Source organism: Melospiza georgiana, chromosome 6, assembly GCF_028018845.1.
Source record: "Melospiza georgiana isolate bMelGeo1 chromosome 6, bMelGeo1.pri, whole genome shotgun sequence".
Lineage (NCBI taxonomy): Eukaryota > Metazoa > Chordata > Aves > Passeriformes > Passerellidae > Melospiza > Melospiza georgiana.
In genome coordinates this window covers 7,704,285-7,723,294 of record NC_080435.1, presented here as the reverse complement: position 1 = coordinate 7,723,294, position 19,010 = coordinate 7,704,285, and the positions used below count along the sequence as shown (strand labels likewise).

The 19,010-nt window shown below is 46.8% G+C and overlaps 2 protein-coding genes across 2 annotated transcripts; one reads left to right on the top strand and one right to left on the bottom strand.

Annotated features, from left to right (window-relative positions):
* The first annotated feature begins 323 nt into the window (after positions 1-323).
* PSMC3 (proteasome 26S subunit, ATPase 3) lies at positions 324-7,052 on the top strand. The gene is made up of 12 exons (XM_058025674.1): positions 324-427; positions 510-590; positions 3,191-3,316; positions 4,067-4,171; positions 4,266-4,328; positions 4,785-4,922; positions 5,050-5,193; positions 5,430-5,578; positions 6,079-6,175; positions 6,323-6,468; positions 6,635-6,716; positions 6,837-7,052. Exons 1-12 carry the CDS (start codon positions 401-403, stop codon positions 6,945-6,947), a joined length of 1,269 nt encoding a protein of 422 aa, XP_057881657.1. The 5' UTR covers positions 324-400; the 3' UTR covers positions 6,948-7,052.
* A 449-nt stretch (positions 7,053-7,501) lies between these two features.
* On the bottom strand, positions 7,502-18,792 carry LOC131084317 (transmembrane protein 178B-like). The gene is made up of 4 exons (XM_058025675.1): positions 18,403-18,792; positions 11,687-11,800; positions 10,318-10,455; positions 7,502-9,137 (listed from the first exon to the last, which is right to left on the bottom strand). Exons 1-4 carry the CDS (start codon positions 18,782-18,784, stop codon positions 8,893-8,895), a joined length of 879 nt encoding a protein of 292 aa, XP_057881658.1. The 5' UTR covers positions 18,785-18,792; the 3' UTR covers positions 7,502-8,892.
* Positions 18,793-19,010: the final 218 nt, after the last annotated feature.

The window sequence follows — 19,010 nt, the reverse complement described above, 5'->3', positions numbered from 1 at the left end:
ACCGCCTCACAGCTCGGCCCCACTCCCCCTCCCTTCCCCTCGCTGCCATGTACGGGCACCGGCTGTAATAAAGGCTTTCTCCGGCACACCGCCCCGCCTGCCTCCAGCGCCGGGCCCCGCCCCGCGATGGCGCCGCCGCCATCACTCAGCACGTTTGGGGGCGGCACGTGACCCGCCGGCCGCTCCCCGCCCCGCCGGCAGATTCGGCACGGCCGCGGGCGGCGGGGGCCGCGATCGGGGAGGCGGCGGCAGCGCCGGGGCAGGGGAGGGTGTGCGGAACCCCCGGGCCGCACGTCCCGCCCGTGGCGCTGCCCCCGCCCCGCGCCGCCGGGAACAGCAGTGCGGAATCTGCCGCGCCGAACCCGCCGCGCCGTGCGCGCTCCCGCGGGCCGGCGGAAAGATGGCGTCGGTGTGGGATGAGTCGGAGGTGAGGGGCCGGGGCCGGGGGCGGCGGGACCGGGGCGAGCCGCGGGCCGGGCTGACGGTAACGCTGCCGTTGTGCCCCGCAGGACGGTGTCGGCGAGGAGGTGCTGAAGATGTCCACGGAGGAGATCGTGCAGCGCACCCGCCTCCTCGACAGCGAGATCAAGGTAGCGGCGGGGGCCGCGCCGGGCCGGGGAGCGGAGCCGGGCCGGGCCGGGCCGCCCTCCCGGGAGCTCTGTGCTACTTTTGTTCGGGGCAGGCGGGTTAGCATGAGGAATACTGAGCCGCGAAGGTAGGGAAGAATCCATGGAAGAGCATCGACCCGAGGAAGCTGAGGGGGCGGCTGTTCGACGCAGCCATGGGTGCTTTAGCTAAAGTTACACAGGCAGAAGGGAGGGGGAAGTCTGTTCTGTGGCCTGAGTCGGGTAGGATCTTTGGGTAATTTAGGTTGGAAGGGACTTGAGCAGACCTCCAGGCCAAACACCTTCTCAAAGCGGGATCAGCCATAACTCAGGCTACTCAGAGCTTGATCCGGTTGGATCTTGAAAGCCTTTAAAGACACATAGTGCACCGCTTTGCAGGGTGTTCAGTGCTGCTGCTTGACAGACCTCGTGAGGATAAAGATTTGCTTTGCTACAGTCTGAGCCGCACCTGTTTCAGTCTTTGTTATTTCATCTGCCCATTGTGTATTCCTGTGAAGTGTCTGGTTCAGTCTCTGATGCCTCCTTCCCCAGCTGTTCTGTTCTCCAGCTGAACAAACCCACCTCCCTCAGAGGGGCCCATGCTCCAGCCCCCAGCCATCTTAGTGGCCCTATGGTGAACTCAGTCCAGTTTATCAATGTCTTTGCTCTGTGGGGGGGACACCAAAACTGGACTGAGTGCTCTAGGTAGGATCTAAAAGTACTGAATAGAGAGGATTCAACACTTCTCTCCATCTACTGCCTGCAGTCCTGATAGTACAGCCCAGGATGCCGTTTGCCATCCTTGCTGTCAGGGCACATTGCTGGCTCCTGTTCAGTTTATTGTCTTACGGAGACCCCCAGGTCCATTCCTCAGCCAGACAGTCACCAGCATGTGTCACTGCAAGGGGCACTTCCCTCCCTGCTGCGGGGCTTTACATGTGTCCTCGTTTTTTGCAAGGTTTCTGTGTGGCAGCTCTGCCTTTGAACGCCGAGCCTATGCCCCCAATTTGGTGTCATCTGCAAACAGGAGGGGAAAACATTCCATCCTCTTGCTTCATTCATGGAGATGTTAAGCGTATAGACCTGTCTTGTGATAGACATGTTTTGCATAAAAGAGCACTTACAAATTTAGAATGTTTGCTGCCCAGTGTTAGCATTATTGACATAAAATATTTCATAAATTGTATAGGGTAACTTCATCCTATACTGCTTCAGGCTCCACAAGTAATTCTGACTTACTAATGTACTTTATTATTCTTTAAAGACAGTAAAGGGAAATCTGTGTCTTATTTTTAAACTGCAGAATACAGTAAGGAGTAAAAGTAGCCTTCTTCATTTCATAGTAAGAGCATTATAATTGCAAAATATTTGTAAGAACCCTTCCTTCAGGCAGTTTTCCTTTAATATATTCTAGGCTGTTTTATTAAATCAAATTTATTAAATTTTTTTGCATTTTTATTTCACAGATTCTGTATTGGCTCCTGTTACAGTTCTGTCCTGTGAATGTGTTACAGCACAGTATTATGCTTAGACATAAAGACTTTTAAAAAGATGGTTTCTTAGTGCAGAGTGGATTTCCCCACTGAACAGACTCACACACACCAGTTCAGGTGTGAGCAGGTCTCCTGAGATGTCTTGGTGCCCCAGTCACTTCAGTGGGGATCACAAAGTGTGTGTTGGCACACTGTGTGACTCACCAGGAAAGGGAGGACAAGGCCTGCCAGTGTCAGCCAGACAGCACTGCAGACACCTGTGTTGGGTGTGAATGTACTCACTGTTGGATGGGGAGTACAGAACTTTTTTTGCTAGAGGTTTTTTCTTACAGTTAGTACAATCATAGCATAGTTTGTGTTGGAAGGGACTTTTAAAGGCCAACTCCTGCTGTGAGCAGGGACATCTTTAACTAGACCAGGTTGCTCAGAGCCCTGTCCAACCTGGTCTTGAATGTTTCCCGCGATGGGCCAACCACCATATTTCTGGGCACCCTGTTGCAGTGTTTTACTATCCTTACTGTTAAGAAATCTTATATCTAGTGTAAATTTACCCTCTTGTCCTGTTGTAACAGGTCTTACTAAAATGTCTGTGCCCATCTTTCTTACAAGACAGCTTTAAATGCAGAAAGGCCACCATGAGGTCTTCCTGGAGCCCTCTCTTCTCCAGGCTGAATCATAGAATGCTTTGTGTTGCAAAGGACCTTAAAGATCACCTAGTTCCAACCACCTTGCAAAACATAACTGAAATAGGTGTGTGTATGTAGTTACTTTTGTATCTGTATTTATTAAAAGATCACATCCAAACCAAACCATATCTGGGCTGTATTGATTAGGCTGAGGCTACCAGGTGACACTGGGAAGAAATTATTTGGGGTTATTGATCAGTTAGAGACCAGAATGGACTGTATAGCCTTGATTCCTTGCAAATTTTGGCTAATTTGCTGGCTTTGCTTTTTTTTATATATTACATTTCCCTTTATTCTTCAGACTTAGATTTCTGTAAGGGTTTGCTTGTGGAACAACCTATTAATTTTATCTTGCCTCAGTTTTCTGACACTGTTTCTTTTTCTTTCTTCTGTGTACCAATTGCAGATCATGAAGAGTGAGGTACTGAGAGTGACCCACGAGCTCCAGGCCATGAAAGACAAGATCAAAGAAAACAGTGAAAAGATCAAAGTGAACAAAACCTTGCCATACCTTGTCTCCAATGTCATTGAGGTGAGGGTGGTGGGCTTTTACGTAGTGATATGAGAAGTGTGTACAATTTATAGTGGCAGGGAGAAAGGCGGGGAGCTCATCAGGGATTCAAGACCTGGAGTATTCTCAGACTACCAATGCTGCCAGAGCCAGGACTTTCAGGGTTTTCTGTTGGTTTTATTTGTGACCTGGAAGTGCACGTTTCTTGCCCACTTGTTCTCTGGGTCATTCTTTAGGCTTTGGGTACTGTTCATCTGTACTTAACAACCATCAGAGGGTGGCACAGCTCTTCTGAGTGTAAATTTGAGCATCTGAAATTGGACACATGCTCTCTGTAACTTGTGAAACAGCAAATGAAATGCCATGCCTCTGTTACTTTATCACATTCCTTTTGTAGTTCAGTAATTCTGATAATAGGAAAAAGAATGCTCATAGTTTGCTATTAAAAATGGGGTTGCTTTGTACTACTGTTTAAAAACTTAATGAGCTAAGCCTCAATGTGAGCTGCTGTACAGGAGAAGGAATCAGTGCCATTAGCTACTACTTTGTTCTGAATTTTGTAACATCTTTCTATGCACTATTGCATGCTGCTTCATAAGGAAAGGAAGAAATCAATTTTTACAGAAGGGCTTTAATGCTTTCAGGATTCTACTCCTGATGGATGATGAAAAGTTTTATTTCTTCTACTGCATGTATGTTAGAAGCATTAATCCTGGGATCATCCTGCTAGCCTGGTTACATTGTTTTGAACTCTTTCACCCTGGTTTTCAGCTGCTGGATGTTGACCCAAATGACCAGGAGGAGGATGGAGCAAACATTGACCTGGATTCCCAGAGAAAGGGCAAGTGTGCTGTGATCAAGACCTCTACACGTCAGGTAAGATCCATGTGCCCAACCCGATGTGAGGAGTGATGCAGAGGATCTTCTCTCAGTACATCTGGTTTTGCTCACTTTGATTTCTTTTTTACAGACATATTTCCTGCCTGTTATTGGGTTGGTTGATGCTGAGAAGTTGAAGCCTGGAGATCTGGTGGTGAGTGTTTCTATTGTGATAGTTGGATATGATGGTGGCCAGAAAATTGCGTATGTCTTGCCTTTAAGAAAGAAGACAAATCTGTCCAGATTTTCCCAAGATCATTCTCTACTAAAATTTTCATAGATAGGTATTATGGGCTCAGTTACTACTGTTTGTAGTAAAGAAAAGCAGTTTGGGGTGTGTGTCTTTTATACATACAATTAGGTGCTGAAAGCTTAGAGACCACTTAGTAAGTTTTTTAAACCCTGTCTTTTTATTGTAAATAAACCGGACCACTTGTTTAAAATGTGACTGTGGCATTGTCCACTCTGCCAAGCTGGGGTGATTTGATGAATGCCTGTGTCAAAGCTGGTTATTCCTGCATCCTTGAGGTTTAGTTAATCAGCTTTGATTGCATGTTTATTAAGTGCTATCTGAGGGAACCTGTTAAAAGCAAAGGACTTGTGTTTACAGGGGGTGAACAAAGACTCTTACTTGATCCTGGAGACTCTGCCTACTGAGTATGATTCACGAGTGAAGGCCATGGAGGTGGATGAGAGGCCCACTGAGCAGTACAGTGACATCGGGGGGCTGGATAAACAAATCCAAGAGGTGATACTTTATGTATAGTTTCTGCTGTGACTGTGGACAGCCTCTTTTAACTTCCAACTCAAAAGCAGGCAGCCTGGATCTGTGGAGAAGAATGGGTTTTTGTATTAATATTTTTCTCTTGTTGTAGCTCGTGGAGGCCATTGTCCTGCCGATGAATCATAAGGAGAAATTTGAAAATTTGGGTATACAGCCACCCAAAGGAGTCCTTATGTATGGGCCTCCAGGAACAGGGAAGACACTTCTAGCTCGAGCATGTGCTGCCCAGACCAAGGTAAAAGGAACCTGTGAAATAGTACCTGACAAAGAGAATAGTAGAATAGTACCTGACAAAGAGTAAGAACACCTCCAGGGGAAGAGGGTCATAATACACAAAAATTGGTGTTGCAAAGGCTGGGATTTTCCTGTCTATTTGCTTCCTTGCTTGTTTTTATTAACGGCTTCTTATAGTACTCAGAAGTGGCCCTATTGTGAAATGAGGCCTAGGATTGATTCTCTTTCACCTCCCAGGCCACGTTCCTGAAGCTGGCAGGTCCACAGCTTGTGCAGATGTTCATTGGTGATGGAGCGAAGCTGGTACGCGACGCTTTTGCTCTCGCGAAGGAAAAAGCTCCTTCCATCATCTTTATTGATGAACTGGATGCCATTGGCACTAAAAGGTGAGCTGTAGTCCATGTTGTAGAGTTCTTGGGAGCTGCCTAGCAGCCTTCTTTGCTTGTGTATGTAAGCAGAGCCTTTTAAAGCATGACTTACTCAGAAAGAGAGTGTGAACAAAGTCACAGATGGATAGCAGTTGCCACAATCCTTGGGCTCAGGAGCAAAGTTTGTTAGACTTGGGATCTGTCTGATAGCCTCCTGCTGTATAAAACTATTTTCTGATCACTGCAGCAGGTACCTGGAGATGTTCTCCCTCATTTACTGCGTAGGCTTGGACAGCATAAGCCCCATTCAGCTGTAAGGACTAAATAAGTCTTAGGTGCTGCTGACAGTTATTCTAGTTGCAGTCCTCATCATGGTAGAACTGTAGTTTCAAGGAAAAATTTGGAACACCTCAGCCAAGGAGCGTGAACTACAGTAATTCTGTGTTTTGATGTGATTAAAAACATAGGGACAGGGTGGTCAGGTTCATACTGATGGTTTTACTCTTGTTTCCCCTCAGGTTTGATAGTGAGAAGGCCGGTGACCGGGAGGTGCAGAGGACCATGCTGGAGCTGCTTAATCAACTCGATGGTTTCCAGCCCAACACACAAGTCAAGGTTGGGAGCTAGCAGGGAGTGCTGCTGAGGTCCAGGGCATTCTATCAGGGGATGGAAAACAATGTCCAGGGAAGAAGCTTGGTGAATCTTTGGGGAGAAGAGGCCTGTCTTCCAGGTGCTCCCACTGATGATCCTACTTCTACTTAGGTGATCGCTGCAACCAACCGGGTTGATATCTTGGACCCAGCTTTGCTCCGCTCTGGACGATTAGATCGGAAGATTGAGTTCCCAATGCCTAATGAAGAGGCCAGAGCCAGAATTATGCAGATTCATTCACGCAAAATGAATGTCAGGTATGACCTTCTGGGGCTCTTTTTGTCACTTATGATGGTACCTCAGGGCTGAGAAGTGGTTGGCAGTCACTTGTTGGGAGCTCACTGTGGGGCTGAGGAAACTCCCTACGTTGCTTTTTCTATTTGCTACGTGTTCTCAGACTTTTTTCCCATTTGCTCATATTAGCCCTGACGTGAACTATGAGGAACTGGCTCGCTGCACAGATGATTTCAATGGAGCCCAGTGCAAGGCTGTGTGTGTTGAAGCGGTAAGTATTCCTCCATTGGAATAGCACTGATGGGAGGGAATGTGAAAGCTAGAATGGAGCAGCTATTTGGAACTGGTGTGGTGCACACATTCCCTCTCTAAATACTGTCTCGTTGGGCAGGGGATGATTGCCCTCCGCCGTGGAGCTACAGAGCTCACCCACGAGGACTACATGGAAGGAATCCTGGAGGTTCAAGCAAAGAAAAAAGCCAATCTGCAGTACTATGCCTGATCCCTGCCCAGTCAAGGTTGTCGCCTTGGCAGAGGACATGAATAGACTGGACTGTAACACTTTCTGTCTGGAAAAAATAAAGCATTTTTTCCCTTTAAAAACAAATCCCTGATGTGTTGGGGCTGTCGCCCTTGCTTGGTGGTTCTACATCTGTGTAAAGGCAGGCTAAAAGCTTCCTGTGCACTGTGCCCACCATGCTGCCTTTGGACCCTCCTCCAATTAGCACTGATTAAACCCTGCTCTGATACTTCCTCATGAGGACCAGGAGACTGTACTGCAGTAAGTGTACTGTGACACTGGTGACCTGCACCTCAGACAGCAACCCTGGCTCTTGCCTGCACAGCCAGTGAACAGCCTGCAGCATGGTTAGAGTTGGAAACTTTTGAACACTCACTTTGCAAGGGTGAACATAATTCACACGTGAATGATGTTTGAACTTTGTCATGTGAACTTAACTCCTGAAGCTTTAACACTGTTGCTGGTATCTGTATGTGAGCTCTCTGGGGAATCAGTCAGGTCATTAGTCATAAAGAATTGGAGGTTTCATCCACCGAGCAAGTCTTTCAGTACTTTTAATGCCAGTTGAGAATTACAACTTCCATTTAAAAATTACACTTTTCATAAATACACTGACTTTAGCATTAAGTATCTTACATGCCACTGTATTGTATTTTAAATACAATGTAAACATCTCCAAATGCTGGCCATCTCATCTTTACCTGTGCAGTTTTTGGACACTTGGGAGAGGGGCGGGGATGTAAGAAGAAAAAAAGGAATAGATGGATGAAAGAAAAATGCACTCCAAAGTACTTTGGCTGATGTTCCTGAGTTAGCCCTAGTACTTGTGCTGGTACCAAGTCCTTAGTGCTCATTTTGGAGAGGGATCTTGTTCCAGCAGAACACGCGTGTTCTTGACACGCTGCGCTCAGGGCATTTGACAGTGGAAGGGGCAGAAGCCACGCGTTCCTGAGGAAAATACACTGTGGTTCCTTTGGACACTAATGTTAGATGGGGCTGTACATCTGCTATTTTAGCAGTACTGTTATTTGAGCTCAGGGAGAATTACTCATCTCCTTTCACAGAGCAGGAGTTGCACCTAGGAGTTAGTTCAGAAGTGAAAGTTGATCCTGGCAGCTCAAACTATGACACATTTTGAAAAATGTACCTCTGGTGGAATAGTTAAAAGCTGCATGTTGCGTACATCTCCCCATTAAAACAAGGGTATGTTAGCCAGATGAATAACCTTCACTGTGTAAGAAGCTGAGAAAAACTTTCCTCTGCTTTCCCAGAATCTGTAAGAGTTTTCTTGGAGTCTTGCTGCTCAGTTACAGCTAGCTCCTTTTGGAAACAGTTTGAGTAGTGAGTAAATAGCTGAATCCACAGCATGGAATAGCACAGGTTTCTGATTTAAATAAATTAATACTAAGAATGGGCTAATTCTTTGGCCTAAACCTCAGCTTAGATCAAGGTTCTTTTGGGAAAGGATGGCCTGAGCCAACACAAGACATGCCTGTTGCAAAAGTGTTCAAGCCAACTTCACTTAGCTCCTTGCCCTAAATTGGGTCTGAATTACACAGACCTGCAGCAATAGAGTTGGTGCGTAAACATCCCTTACAACTGGACAATAACAGGACCATGGAGGTACAGTTCAAAAAACAGCACAAAAAAAGACACAATCTTGGACTTAATCCCTTGTAAACGGAAGAAAAACAAATTGAAAGAACTGTCCCCCTTAAACCATCAATGATCAAGTTGCCAATAATTCAGACCTGGAGTTACTTGCAATGTCCGTGTCTGCGACTGGAGGCTGTAGCAGCGTCCCATGGGCTGGCATTCCGACAGCTCTGGCACTGCTCCCCACACGCTGACATGCCACCTCTTCCTGGTGTTAACCCACAGCTCTGCCCAGGCTGCGCTTTCCAGAGTCTCTCCTCACTCTCTGGGGTCACACGGCCCCATTTTCTTGTCTGGGTTTTTGTACAGATGCCCGGGAGGTGTTGAGTGATGGGGCCAAAGTGCAGAGGAACCCAGCCAGCAGGGTGAGGCCCAGGCCCCCCCAGGCACAGAACATGGACCAGCCATAGCCATGACTGATGTCCTCTGGCAGCCCGTAGACGTAGCGAGGATAGCGGGATAGCTCAAAATTGATCCCAGCTACGCATGTGCAGAGTGAGATGATACAGCAAGTACCTGCAGGAGAAAAGCAAGAGGGTTCTACACTGCCCTCAGACAGGTTAATTATGCTCTGGTTTTTCCCTCAGTATTTTCAAAGTCATGCATTGTCAAAATCAAGAATTACCCTTGGGGTTTTTTCTGCAGTCATACTGGCCACTCTCCTTATAAGGCAGAGAAAAACAAAACAAAACAAAACAAAAAAAAAAAAAAAAAAAAAAAAAAGAAGGGAAAACATGTAGGACTACAGGATACCTTGCTTTACAAATAACCAGCACTACCTTAGCACCTTTCATTGCAATTTTGAGCTCAGTAATAGGTCATCATGCTTTGATTCTCCTGAGACTATTTCCAGTGTCTAATGTCATCAGGTTCCAGACAGTACTTGGCCAGTTTCTCTTATGAAAGGTAATTAGCTCACTGAATCCCAGGGCTGCAAAGTGCAGCACTTTTTGGTTTCCACTAGGAGCACCCACATTTCTGCCAGCTGTACCCTAGGCCCACAAAGCTTGCCCAGATTTTTGTCATCTGCTACACATTCACTGAACACCTGTATAAAGGAGAAAAAGCCTAAGAAGACACAAGGCACTCCAGTACGTTTAATATACAGTACTACACTAGACTCCAGGTCTATACTGCCCATTTTTAAGCTGAAAAACCAAAGTTCAGAAAAAACTTTGGTCATACAGAAAGGCTGCTCCCACCCAGGACAAACAGATGCAAGCACTGAGCTCACATCCTTATCACTGGGCCAATGTCCTCCCAGGCTTGGCTGGTTTGGACTTCATCATTACATGAAGATCTAAGCATCTTTGAGTACCAGAAAGGGGCTCCACATTAACTTATGTTTGTTTGTTATGATTCCTAGGGAAAACTGGGCTGAGCTGACAGGAGCCACAGGCTGCACACTTGGAGCAAGCCAGAGGACTGTACTATTGTGCACATGGCCCCCGTGCTACACACCAGCCCTCTAGAGCAGAAGGCTCATACACACACATTAGGGTCTACTAAGAAACATGCAGCACCCACACAAGCACAGGTCCTGCCCAGTGCTGGAAGTAGTAACTGCACTGAGCTGACATTTTGCTGCACTAAGAAACTGCTTCATGTAGTTGCGGTGGGCTGACGTTACTTTTATTTTTACAAGGCAGCAATACTGAATGTGGTGACTTGAGGAGCAGAAGCAAAAGGCTCTCACCTCCCATTAGGAAGAGCAGCCCAGCCACATACTGCATGAGCTCCTGCTGTTTGCAGCAGCCCAGCACACCAATGATCCACCCAAACAGGATGATGGAGACGGCCATGCCAATGAAGCCAGCTGTCATCCTCCGCAGATCTGAAGGAAAAGGAAGACAAAAGACATGAAGATGGCAGTACCTAGAGAAAACAGCCAGTGCAGAGGCCAGATGTGGATTTACTGGTTCTAAAGTTTATATTTCAACCATGGACTTCTCCCATAGCTTCTTTGAGGTAGTTTGCCCATTACACCGAAACTAAGGGAATGCATCTAAAATGGCTCCATTGTGCTGCACACTGTATAACTGGAGAGCATTTCTATCCAGTATCAGCCAAATACTCCCCAGCATGGGACAGAAGGGGTACATCACAAACTCATGTTAGTACTGCAAGAGGTTTTCTTTTTTTTTTTTTCCTTCTTTTCTTTTCTTTTTTTTTTTTTTTTTTTTCTTTTGCTGTGACATCTTTCTTTGGGACAGTTTGTTGGGGGGGAAAATTTTCTGCTGAAAATAGAAGAAGCAAGAGAGGACACTGGAGAGGACTAAAGGATTAGTTCATGGGAGGCACACAGTGTGAACTGAAAAGAGGAATAGTGGGAGGACAGAAGCAGACAGCAGATCAATACAGTATTATGGGAACAACTCCAGTAACAAGCTCTAAAAAAAAGCTTGGGTACCAGTGTCATGAACAGCACTTTGCTTTCCATAGTAAAATTGCCGTTCTTGTCTCCTCCTAGTTCAGTCTCCAGCTGAACTAGGATTTCCTTGGCACTGACTCTCACATGACAGGGACTATGTTGAATTATGTAAGCAATAGAATAAAAAAAACAGAAGTGGGAGCAAAAAAAACCTGATTAGATCATTCTCAGTCACAGGCTACAGGTCAGTTATCCGTGTGGGAAGGACTTGGGCGTAAGGCAGCTTGTGGGCCGAGTGCTGGTGCAAAGACAAACTGAGATGTTCCCTAAAAAAACTGGTCACCAGGGGGTCGAATCAGGTCACTGGTGTGCACACAGAAAATTGCAACAGGATCTATACAGTGATGCAGCACCTTTGCTGTAAGCCAGCTAGGAACTGTCTGTGCTCAGATCCAGAATACGATGACACCTTGCAAATACATCTGTATTCCTGAACTCCCAGCTTTAAGCCCCTCCAAATCCTACGTCCCCTTCCAATCATACAGTTGGCTGCTTGCACTTCCTCACTAATCAATCTGTCTCTATGCTTACAGCCCAGTGCCATGCTTACATGAGGTGATCCCAGCCCTCAGCTGGCACTGCGTTAGGGCATTCAGCGATGCAAACATTCCTGAGCCTGCTCAGGGCCACTTACGGAGCGCGTGCCACTCGTCCTGCCGGATGGTGTTGGTGATGTTGATGGGCAAGTTGCGAGGCAGAGAGCTGGAGGTGTAGTGGTACTTGACAGCAGTGCAGCGCTGGATGACTCCTGTGAAGAGACATGGGTGTGAAACAGCAGGAAAGCCCCCTGGCCTCGCACGCGCTGCTGGGCTGGCTAGCCCAGCAGAGCTCGCACAGGGGAAGCCTTCCTTCAGTAACAGGGCAAACGTAGCCAAAAAAGAGCTGTTTACTTCAAAGGCTTTGGGATTAGGAGGGGAAAGAACCTACAAAGAAACACTGGCAAAGCAGGAGCCAGGTGTCTCTCCAAGAAGCAACAGCTGAAGTTAAACAGTAATGAGAGTCAGGAAAAACATGTCTAAAAGCTTTCTAGAGGAACTGCTGTGATCTTTTTTGGGATGTCTAAGCAGACAAGAACGTGGCCAAGCACCAACAGGACCGCTTCATCTCTAAGAAGACAGAATTGTAACACTTTGAAAATTTTGAATGAACGCTGGAAAGTGAACTGCATAGGAGAATCTTTTGAATTCTCTCCAGTAGTCATTGGCTCTTTGCTTAATTTCAGGGAACAGTAGTATCCAGGTAGAATACTATGTTTCCATAATAGCTTAAAGAAAAGTGTACCCCAAACGTAAATGTGAACTTACAAGCGTGCTCTTCTTGAAAGGGATTTTTAATTTAGAAATTGGGGGAGAATAAACATGGATGGTGGAGTATAAGAGAGCAACCAGAAAGATAAAAGAGCTAAATAGTAGAAACAGTTTCTCTTAAACAGTGGCTACAGGGCCATTACCACTATTAGAATGTTAGAGCAGAAGAACCATTCAAAAACAATCAACTGGCCAGTGAGCAATTAAGCTGGTGAACAATCACTACCAGAGAGCTGCAGATTCAGTGATCAGCTTTGCAAAAGACACTAGAAAACCCAGAAGAACTGAGCTCTCTGTGGCTCCCACAGCAATGAGAAGCATGATTTTGTTCTCTAACCATATTCACTGGGACTGTACTGACCTGGTTTCTGCAAGGATCTGCAAAGAGGAAGCCCCCATTTCACAAGATCAGAAGCTGCATATGAGAGGCCCAGGCAATTCCAGCCAACAGGCCAGGGAGGGAAAGGTGATCTGAAAGGTGATTTCAAGCGTGCTCCAATTCTCAGCTGTGCTTCCCAGCACCCCTTCCCTTGCTGTGGCTCCCTGCTGCTTCCCCAGCAGCACAGAGCACTTGCAGCTGCACACAGTGCACAGAGGTGCTGCCCTTCACCTGCAGCCAGGGGCCCACTCCTGCTGAGCAGGGCTCCCTCCTCTTCCTCCTTGCCCCTGCCTCAGGACAGGGCTCTGGAGCCGCCTGAGCAATGAGCAGCAACACAACGATTTGCATGGATTGTTGAGAAATATGTAAATAGAACTAATGACATCAGATTTCAGATTATAATGCACTGCATTCATTAAAAGTATTACTTATGCACTTACATTTCCTGATCATAAAAGTAGTACATATGAAGCAGCACTTTAAGTAAGAGCAAGGATTACTATTTTTATAGCTCATTAAAGAAAAAGCAAAGACTAGAGACATACATCCCTTATGATCAAAGCTATGGACTTCTCAGCTAAGACATCACTAAGAAAAATATTGGCTCTTTATTATTCCAGGAGTTTAACATGTAAATTAAAACTAAAACCTCTCCACCTTCCCATACAAAACTGGTTATTTAAAAATTTTTGGATATCAATTCATTCTGCCTCTGGTTTAAAAACTGTACTCCTAATCCTTTCTTCCCCAGAATTCAAAGTGCTGATTTTATATAGTTAGCACATAACAATTATATTAAAACAGCAAAATTGCAAAAAAAAAAAAAAAAAAAAAAAAAAAAAGCTCAGGAGTGCACAGATTTCAGGGCATTAGTTCAGTGCTGACCTCTAATCCATAGGCTTGGAAACAGCCTTTGATCACACCAGCACAAGCTCTTTTTCCAACAAGATTCCATTTTCCTGAGAGCACAGGCTGGACCCACTCTAATGTGAGCCACCATAGGCAAAACAAGGGAGGCCTCTCTCTGCAGATCTTCTAGAAAAGTTGAAATAGGCAGGCAAGAGAGTCAGGGACTTGGAGAAGCAGTGAGTGTGATCTCAGCTGGATACCTAAGCCACTTTCTCCCAGGAAATTTTAACATGCACCTAAGCACCCTTCAGAACCTCAATTTTGCATTTACCATCACTAGTCTGTGTTGACCATTTTCTGAGTGAATCTCTAAGTCTCACTTGAAGAGATGGCATGCACTCAAATATGACCAGGTACTCTGCAGGACTGCATTTAAAGCCATATAACACCTTGTTCTCTAAGAACTCAAGAAAAAAAGTAAAAATCAAAATCAGGATTGCAGTCTAAAGTTATTGTTAAGCAAAAGGTGTTTCAAAGGTACTCCAGTATGTCCTTGGATCTGAGCCTTACATACCTGAAATTGCAGCCTATAAAATAGGGACAGCATCCTGCCCTCCATTTCAGAAACCTGCTAGCAAAGTGATTTCCTTTTTTTTACAACACACTCAGACAAGTACCATAAGAAAGCCTGCCAAAATTAAAACTTTTGCCTTCAGGCAAGGGCTTGAATAGAACAGAGTCATGCAGTGAACAAGTGTGTGTTGTCTGTTTTGGCACACAAGTACATTGGGAATGCAGGACAGAAGGAGGCAGGTGCTTCCTTCTCCTCCAGGTCATTAGTTAACCATAAAGCACACATCCAAGAAAAAGGTTAGATGGACAGCCTGATGCCAGCATTTCTAAGGGCTTTAACAGAACACTGTGAAAGTCACACTGCATGCACAATTTTCTTGATTAAAAAATAAACATGAACGGCATCCAGCAGTGTCACACTGACACTTTCATGGCCCAGCTACATTCCTGTGCCTTCTCACAGCCAACATTGTTTCTAACACCTCATCCTCAACATGTTTTTTTTTACCCCTCAGGATTGCAACTGCAGACAGGTTCCCCTTGGAAGAGTTTACATGAGTGTCTCTGGATGAGTCCTTTCTCCTGACTGAAGACGAAGGATGGGAAAGGTCAGAGTTTGCTTGCTAGACTAGCCAGATACCCAGGCAGAGCACAGGCCCCTTATTCCTAAGCTGCCAGAAACAAGGAAACACCAACCCTGCTGTGATACATTCAGTCTGTAATCCCGGGCTTAGCACACCCTCATTTTCAGTTTAGTTTTTGTCTCCAGCTTTGAGACATGCAGGTTTTCTTTACACAATGTGCCAGAGGTTTATGAAGAAATGGAGGGGGTCATTTCCAATTCTGCTACATGGCCCAGTATCAGAGCAGTTCAACTCTCACACAGCTGGGAGAGACTCCCTCCTACTCATGAGCAGCCACAGCCAGCTAGCATCTAAATACCATGTGAGGCCTGGCCCTCCCCTCCTTCATGCCCCAGGACCAATTGGCCATTGAAGCTTCCAGGCCTTTTCCTACCATTTCTGCCCAGGATTGTAAGGAGCACCACGGCCACGCATTCACTGTGTCCACATTGTCACCCAAGGGCCACCAGATCAAATGAATCAACCTTTCTTTAAAATACCACAAGAACTCTGACAGATGCCACTGACAGAACATACTTACCAAGGACCATGACCAAACAGATCAAGTTTGTTAAACATGTCACTATAATAGATCCCCTACAGACCTCACAGGCAATCCTGTAACTCTTCCCACTTCTCATCAGTGAGAAAGAATGGGAAGTACAGACACCAGGACTGAGCAGTTTTCTCTCAAGGGCCTCACTATGGCCCCAAACTGGTGTGTTCCTCTGCTTTAGGATCCAGTGGCTCTCCTCACTTTCTCAGCTACATTGTGGTACCAAGAAGTCTTCTCAGTGTATATGAGATGTACCAGTCCCACTCCAGAGACTTTTCAGAGCAAGCCTGAAAAGCAATAAAATCCCTGGTTTATCAACAGTGATGAACCTTTTATTTTTTAATCCTTCAGTTTTGGGATTTTAAAGCACATGTTCAGTGAGCCCACGAAGTCATCCAAAGCAGCCTGCTAGAATGGATCTTTCCCAATTCATCATCTTCTACTGTCACCATTTTGTAAGCAACACTTTTTTACTCTACCAGTAGGTAGAGAAGACCCCTAAACAATATATAATGAACCCTTGCAGGACCTCACTGCTTAAGAACAGCCCATGCAGATGGTTTTTGTAGCATCAGTTATTGAATGTGGAATCCACATAGCACAGGCTCTACAAGATGACGTGTAGTGCTCCTGTTCTTACACTCAGAGAACCTCCCATATGTGCACAGAGATCCTCTGATTCCCCACCAAATGGTTCAGTTCTTCGCCTTCTATCTCTTACTTCTTGCTAATCTCCATTTCCCCATGTGGTTTTTACATCATTCCTTCTTTTTCCTTTTAATTGTATTTTTAAAATGAAACTGTATTTTTTCACAGTTCCAAAATAGTCATTTTGCATTATAAGAAAAATCTCACATATCATTCCCATCTTACATTTAAACATTTCCCACCTCTCAGTTTTGCACTACATTTTCTGACTAGATTTTTCCTTTTAAATTTATGAAGTGAATGTATTTTGCTTTTTTAAATATCCCAGATATATAAATGGATGCCTGTATATGCATCATTAGCTACAATGCTCAAGTATGCAAGTTTCCATGAAACTGCTTTGTATTAATAGCAGTAGATTAGATGGACTACAAATCTATGGAATTATCTATGAGTATGTGTATTTATGGACTTAAGTAATTTATTCAGAATTCAGGAGAGATGCAGAAAGGAAAGAAATCTTATTCCAGAGAGACAAGAAAAAAATGGAGACTATAAACCCAAACCAAAATTACCACAGAACTCTTGGAAAAAATTTACTCTTCTTTCACTAGATTAAGGAATACTAGGAATAAAGAAAGGCATCACACATCACCAAAGAGCTAGCTGAAAACTTAATGCAAATTGAGGAGGAATAGGACTTCCAGCAGTGCACAGGAGCAATCTTCAGGTCACACCAGGGGAAAAAATACCAGCTTTTCCTTTTCAGAAGCACCAGATCTGGTATCATGCTACAGAGAACAGCTCAGATGCAGCCACACCTGACCATCAGTTGGAAAAGGCTGCTTAATCACAGTTGTCAGAGAAAAGACAGACACAGTGGGAACGAGGAAAGGCTGCTAGTAAAGCAGGTCAGGAGAAGGGATAAGAGAGTCATATCTATTTAAAGATCTGATTCTACAAGAACTATTATTAATAATTTCCCTCTGTAAGATGACACATAAATCTTTACAGTAGCAACTGCAGACCTAATAGGCAAAGACTCTAAGGGGGGCAATGCTTTTTGTAGGGAAAGGCAAGGTCTTTTATTAGAACAGCTGGGGGGAAAAGGAAACAGAGTAGACAGAAAACATTTTGGATTTAGAGTCCTTTCAATTTTACCCATCAAACACTGAGGAAGACCATTCACCACCCTGTAATGGCCTGCATATAGAATGCCAACTCTGGCTTCTCTATGTGACTTGTTGTGGTGTTGGGAAAATACCTTAGAAAGAGAAGTACTGAGACCAAACTAGTATCCTTCCCACCTGCTCCCCCATCTTAGCTAATCTCAGTGGGAGCTGAAAGCATTTTGCTTGATGTGAAGCAGAAAAATAGATAAATATTTTACATGACAGCCACAATTAATAGAAAGAAATTAATGAGTCCCCTTTTAGTGAAAGGAGTTCAGCATGGAAATAAAAATGAAATGACATAAAATGGATCCTAGGAGAATAAATTGAGAAAGAAGCCAGGCACACAGCACTAGAGTTTCGAGAAGTAAGAGTCACTGCTGTGCATTGGAAAGAAGGGACAAAGACGAGCTGAGATTCACAGTGCCAGTCTATCCAGCCTCTGCTGTGCAGGACTGGCGTCACAGTTGGAAGCCAAGCTGAAGAACTGCTCTCGCTTTCTTAAGATAGCATTTCCATTTTGTGCCTCAATGGAAGCACTTTTCCCAACTCCTACTCTCTCTGTGCTAATATGTACCTGCTGGAACACTAAGTCTGTTATTTATTATTAACCATACATAACCCATTGACTTCATGGGTCAGCCCACTACGTTATTTGTACCATCAAATGCAGGACTTTTATTTATACTTCATGGCCTGCTTGGCTTTGTACCATGTGCCACAACAGTAGAAGATCCATAGCTTTCTCTCCTTTCACCCCGGGGGCCCTGAGTGACATCTGCCACCATGAAAGCCTGGCAATCTACTGCAGCAATGAGAACTCCCTCATGCTAGAATGGGAACAACAGGTCCCTTTCACCTTGCTGCAAAAATCACAGTGCTATCAACAACACTGCATGTTTCTCGGCACTCAATTAGAAGGAAGCGTCAGGGTTAGGAGGACGCCCACCGAGTCAGGCCCTGCACTGGGCCCCCGAAGGGGCTCTCTGAGGACGCGGTCCCACCCAGCACTGCAGCATTTCCAGCAGAGAGGGAGGCGTACAGGACCCGGCATGGGGTCAGGGCCGCGCTCGCCGCTCTCCGCACGCCAGGGAGCCACGGCTCCGCCGGGCTCCGTCCGCGCCCGCCCGCCGGCCCGCTCTCGCCCCGGCAGCGGCAGCCGCCGCCCCGCCCGCAGCCCCGGCGGCACCGCGCTCAGCACCACGGACAGCGGCGGGGCCGCCGCCGCCCCCCGCCCCCGCACCTTTCCGGATGAGCTCCTCGCTGTCCGGCTCGTAACCCGCGCGGTGGCAGCGCCTCCAGAGCCCCGACACGGTGGAGTTGAAGCGGCGGCCGCAGTGCGAGTCCAGCGCGGCGGAAGCGGCGGCGGCCGGGGCGGGGGCCGGGGGGCGCCCGGGCAGGAGCGCCCGCGGGGGTCGGGCGCGGAGCGGCAGGTGCGAGCTGGGCGCCGACATGGAGCCGGGCGGGTCGCTGCGCTTGTGGCCGAAGCCGCGGCAGCGCTCGCGGTGCCGCCGCGCGTCTGTCTCGTACCAGGAGTCGGTGCCGATGGCCACGGCCAGGAGGGCGAGGGCGGCGGCGGCCAGGAGCAGCCCGGTGCCGCTCAGCGCCTGAGCCGCGGCCGCCATCTTACCGCGCCGGGGGCGGCAGGGGCGGGCGCTTCCCTGCAGCCCGGCTGGGGCCGCCGCCCGCGGCACCGCCCCCGGAAGGGACGGGCCCGCGCCCCCCGCGCCGCGCCGGGCTCGGTCCCGCACCGCGGCATCCCCCGGCGCGGCCTCACGGGGGTGCCGGAACCGCCCCCGCCGCGCCCGGCTCCTGCTGCGCCGACCGAGCGCCCCTCCCTCGGCGGAGCCC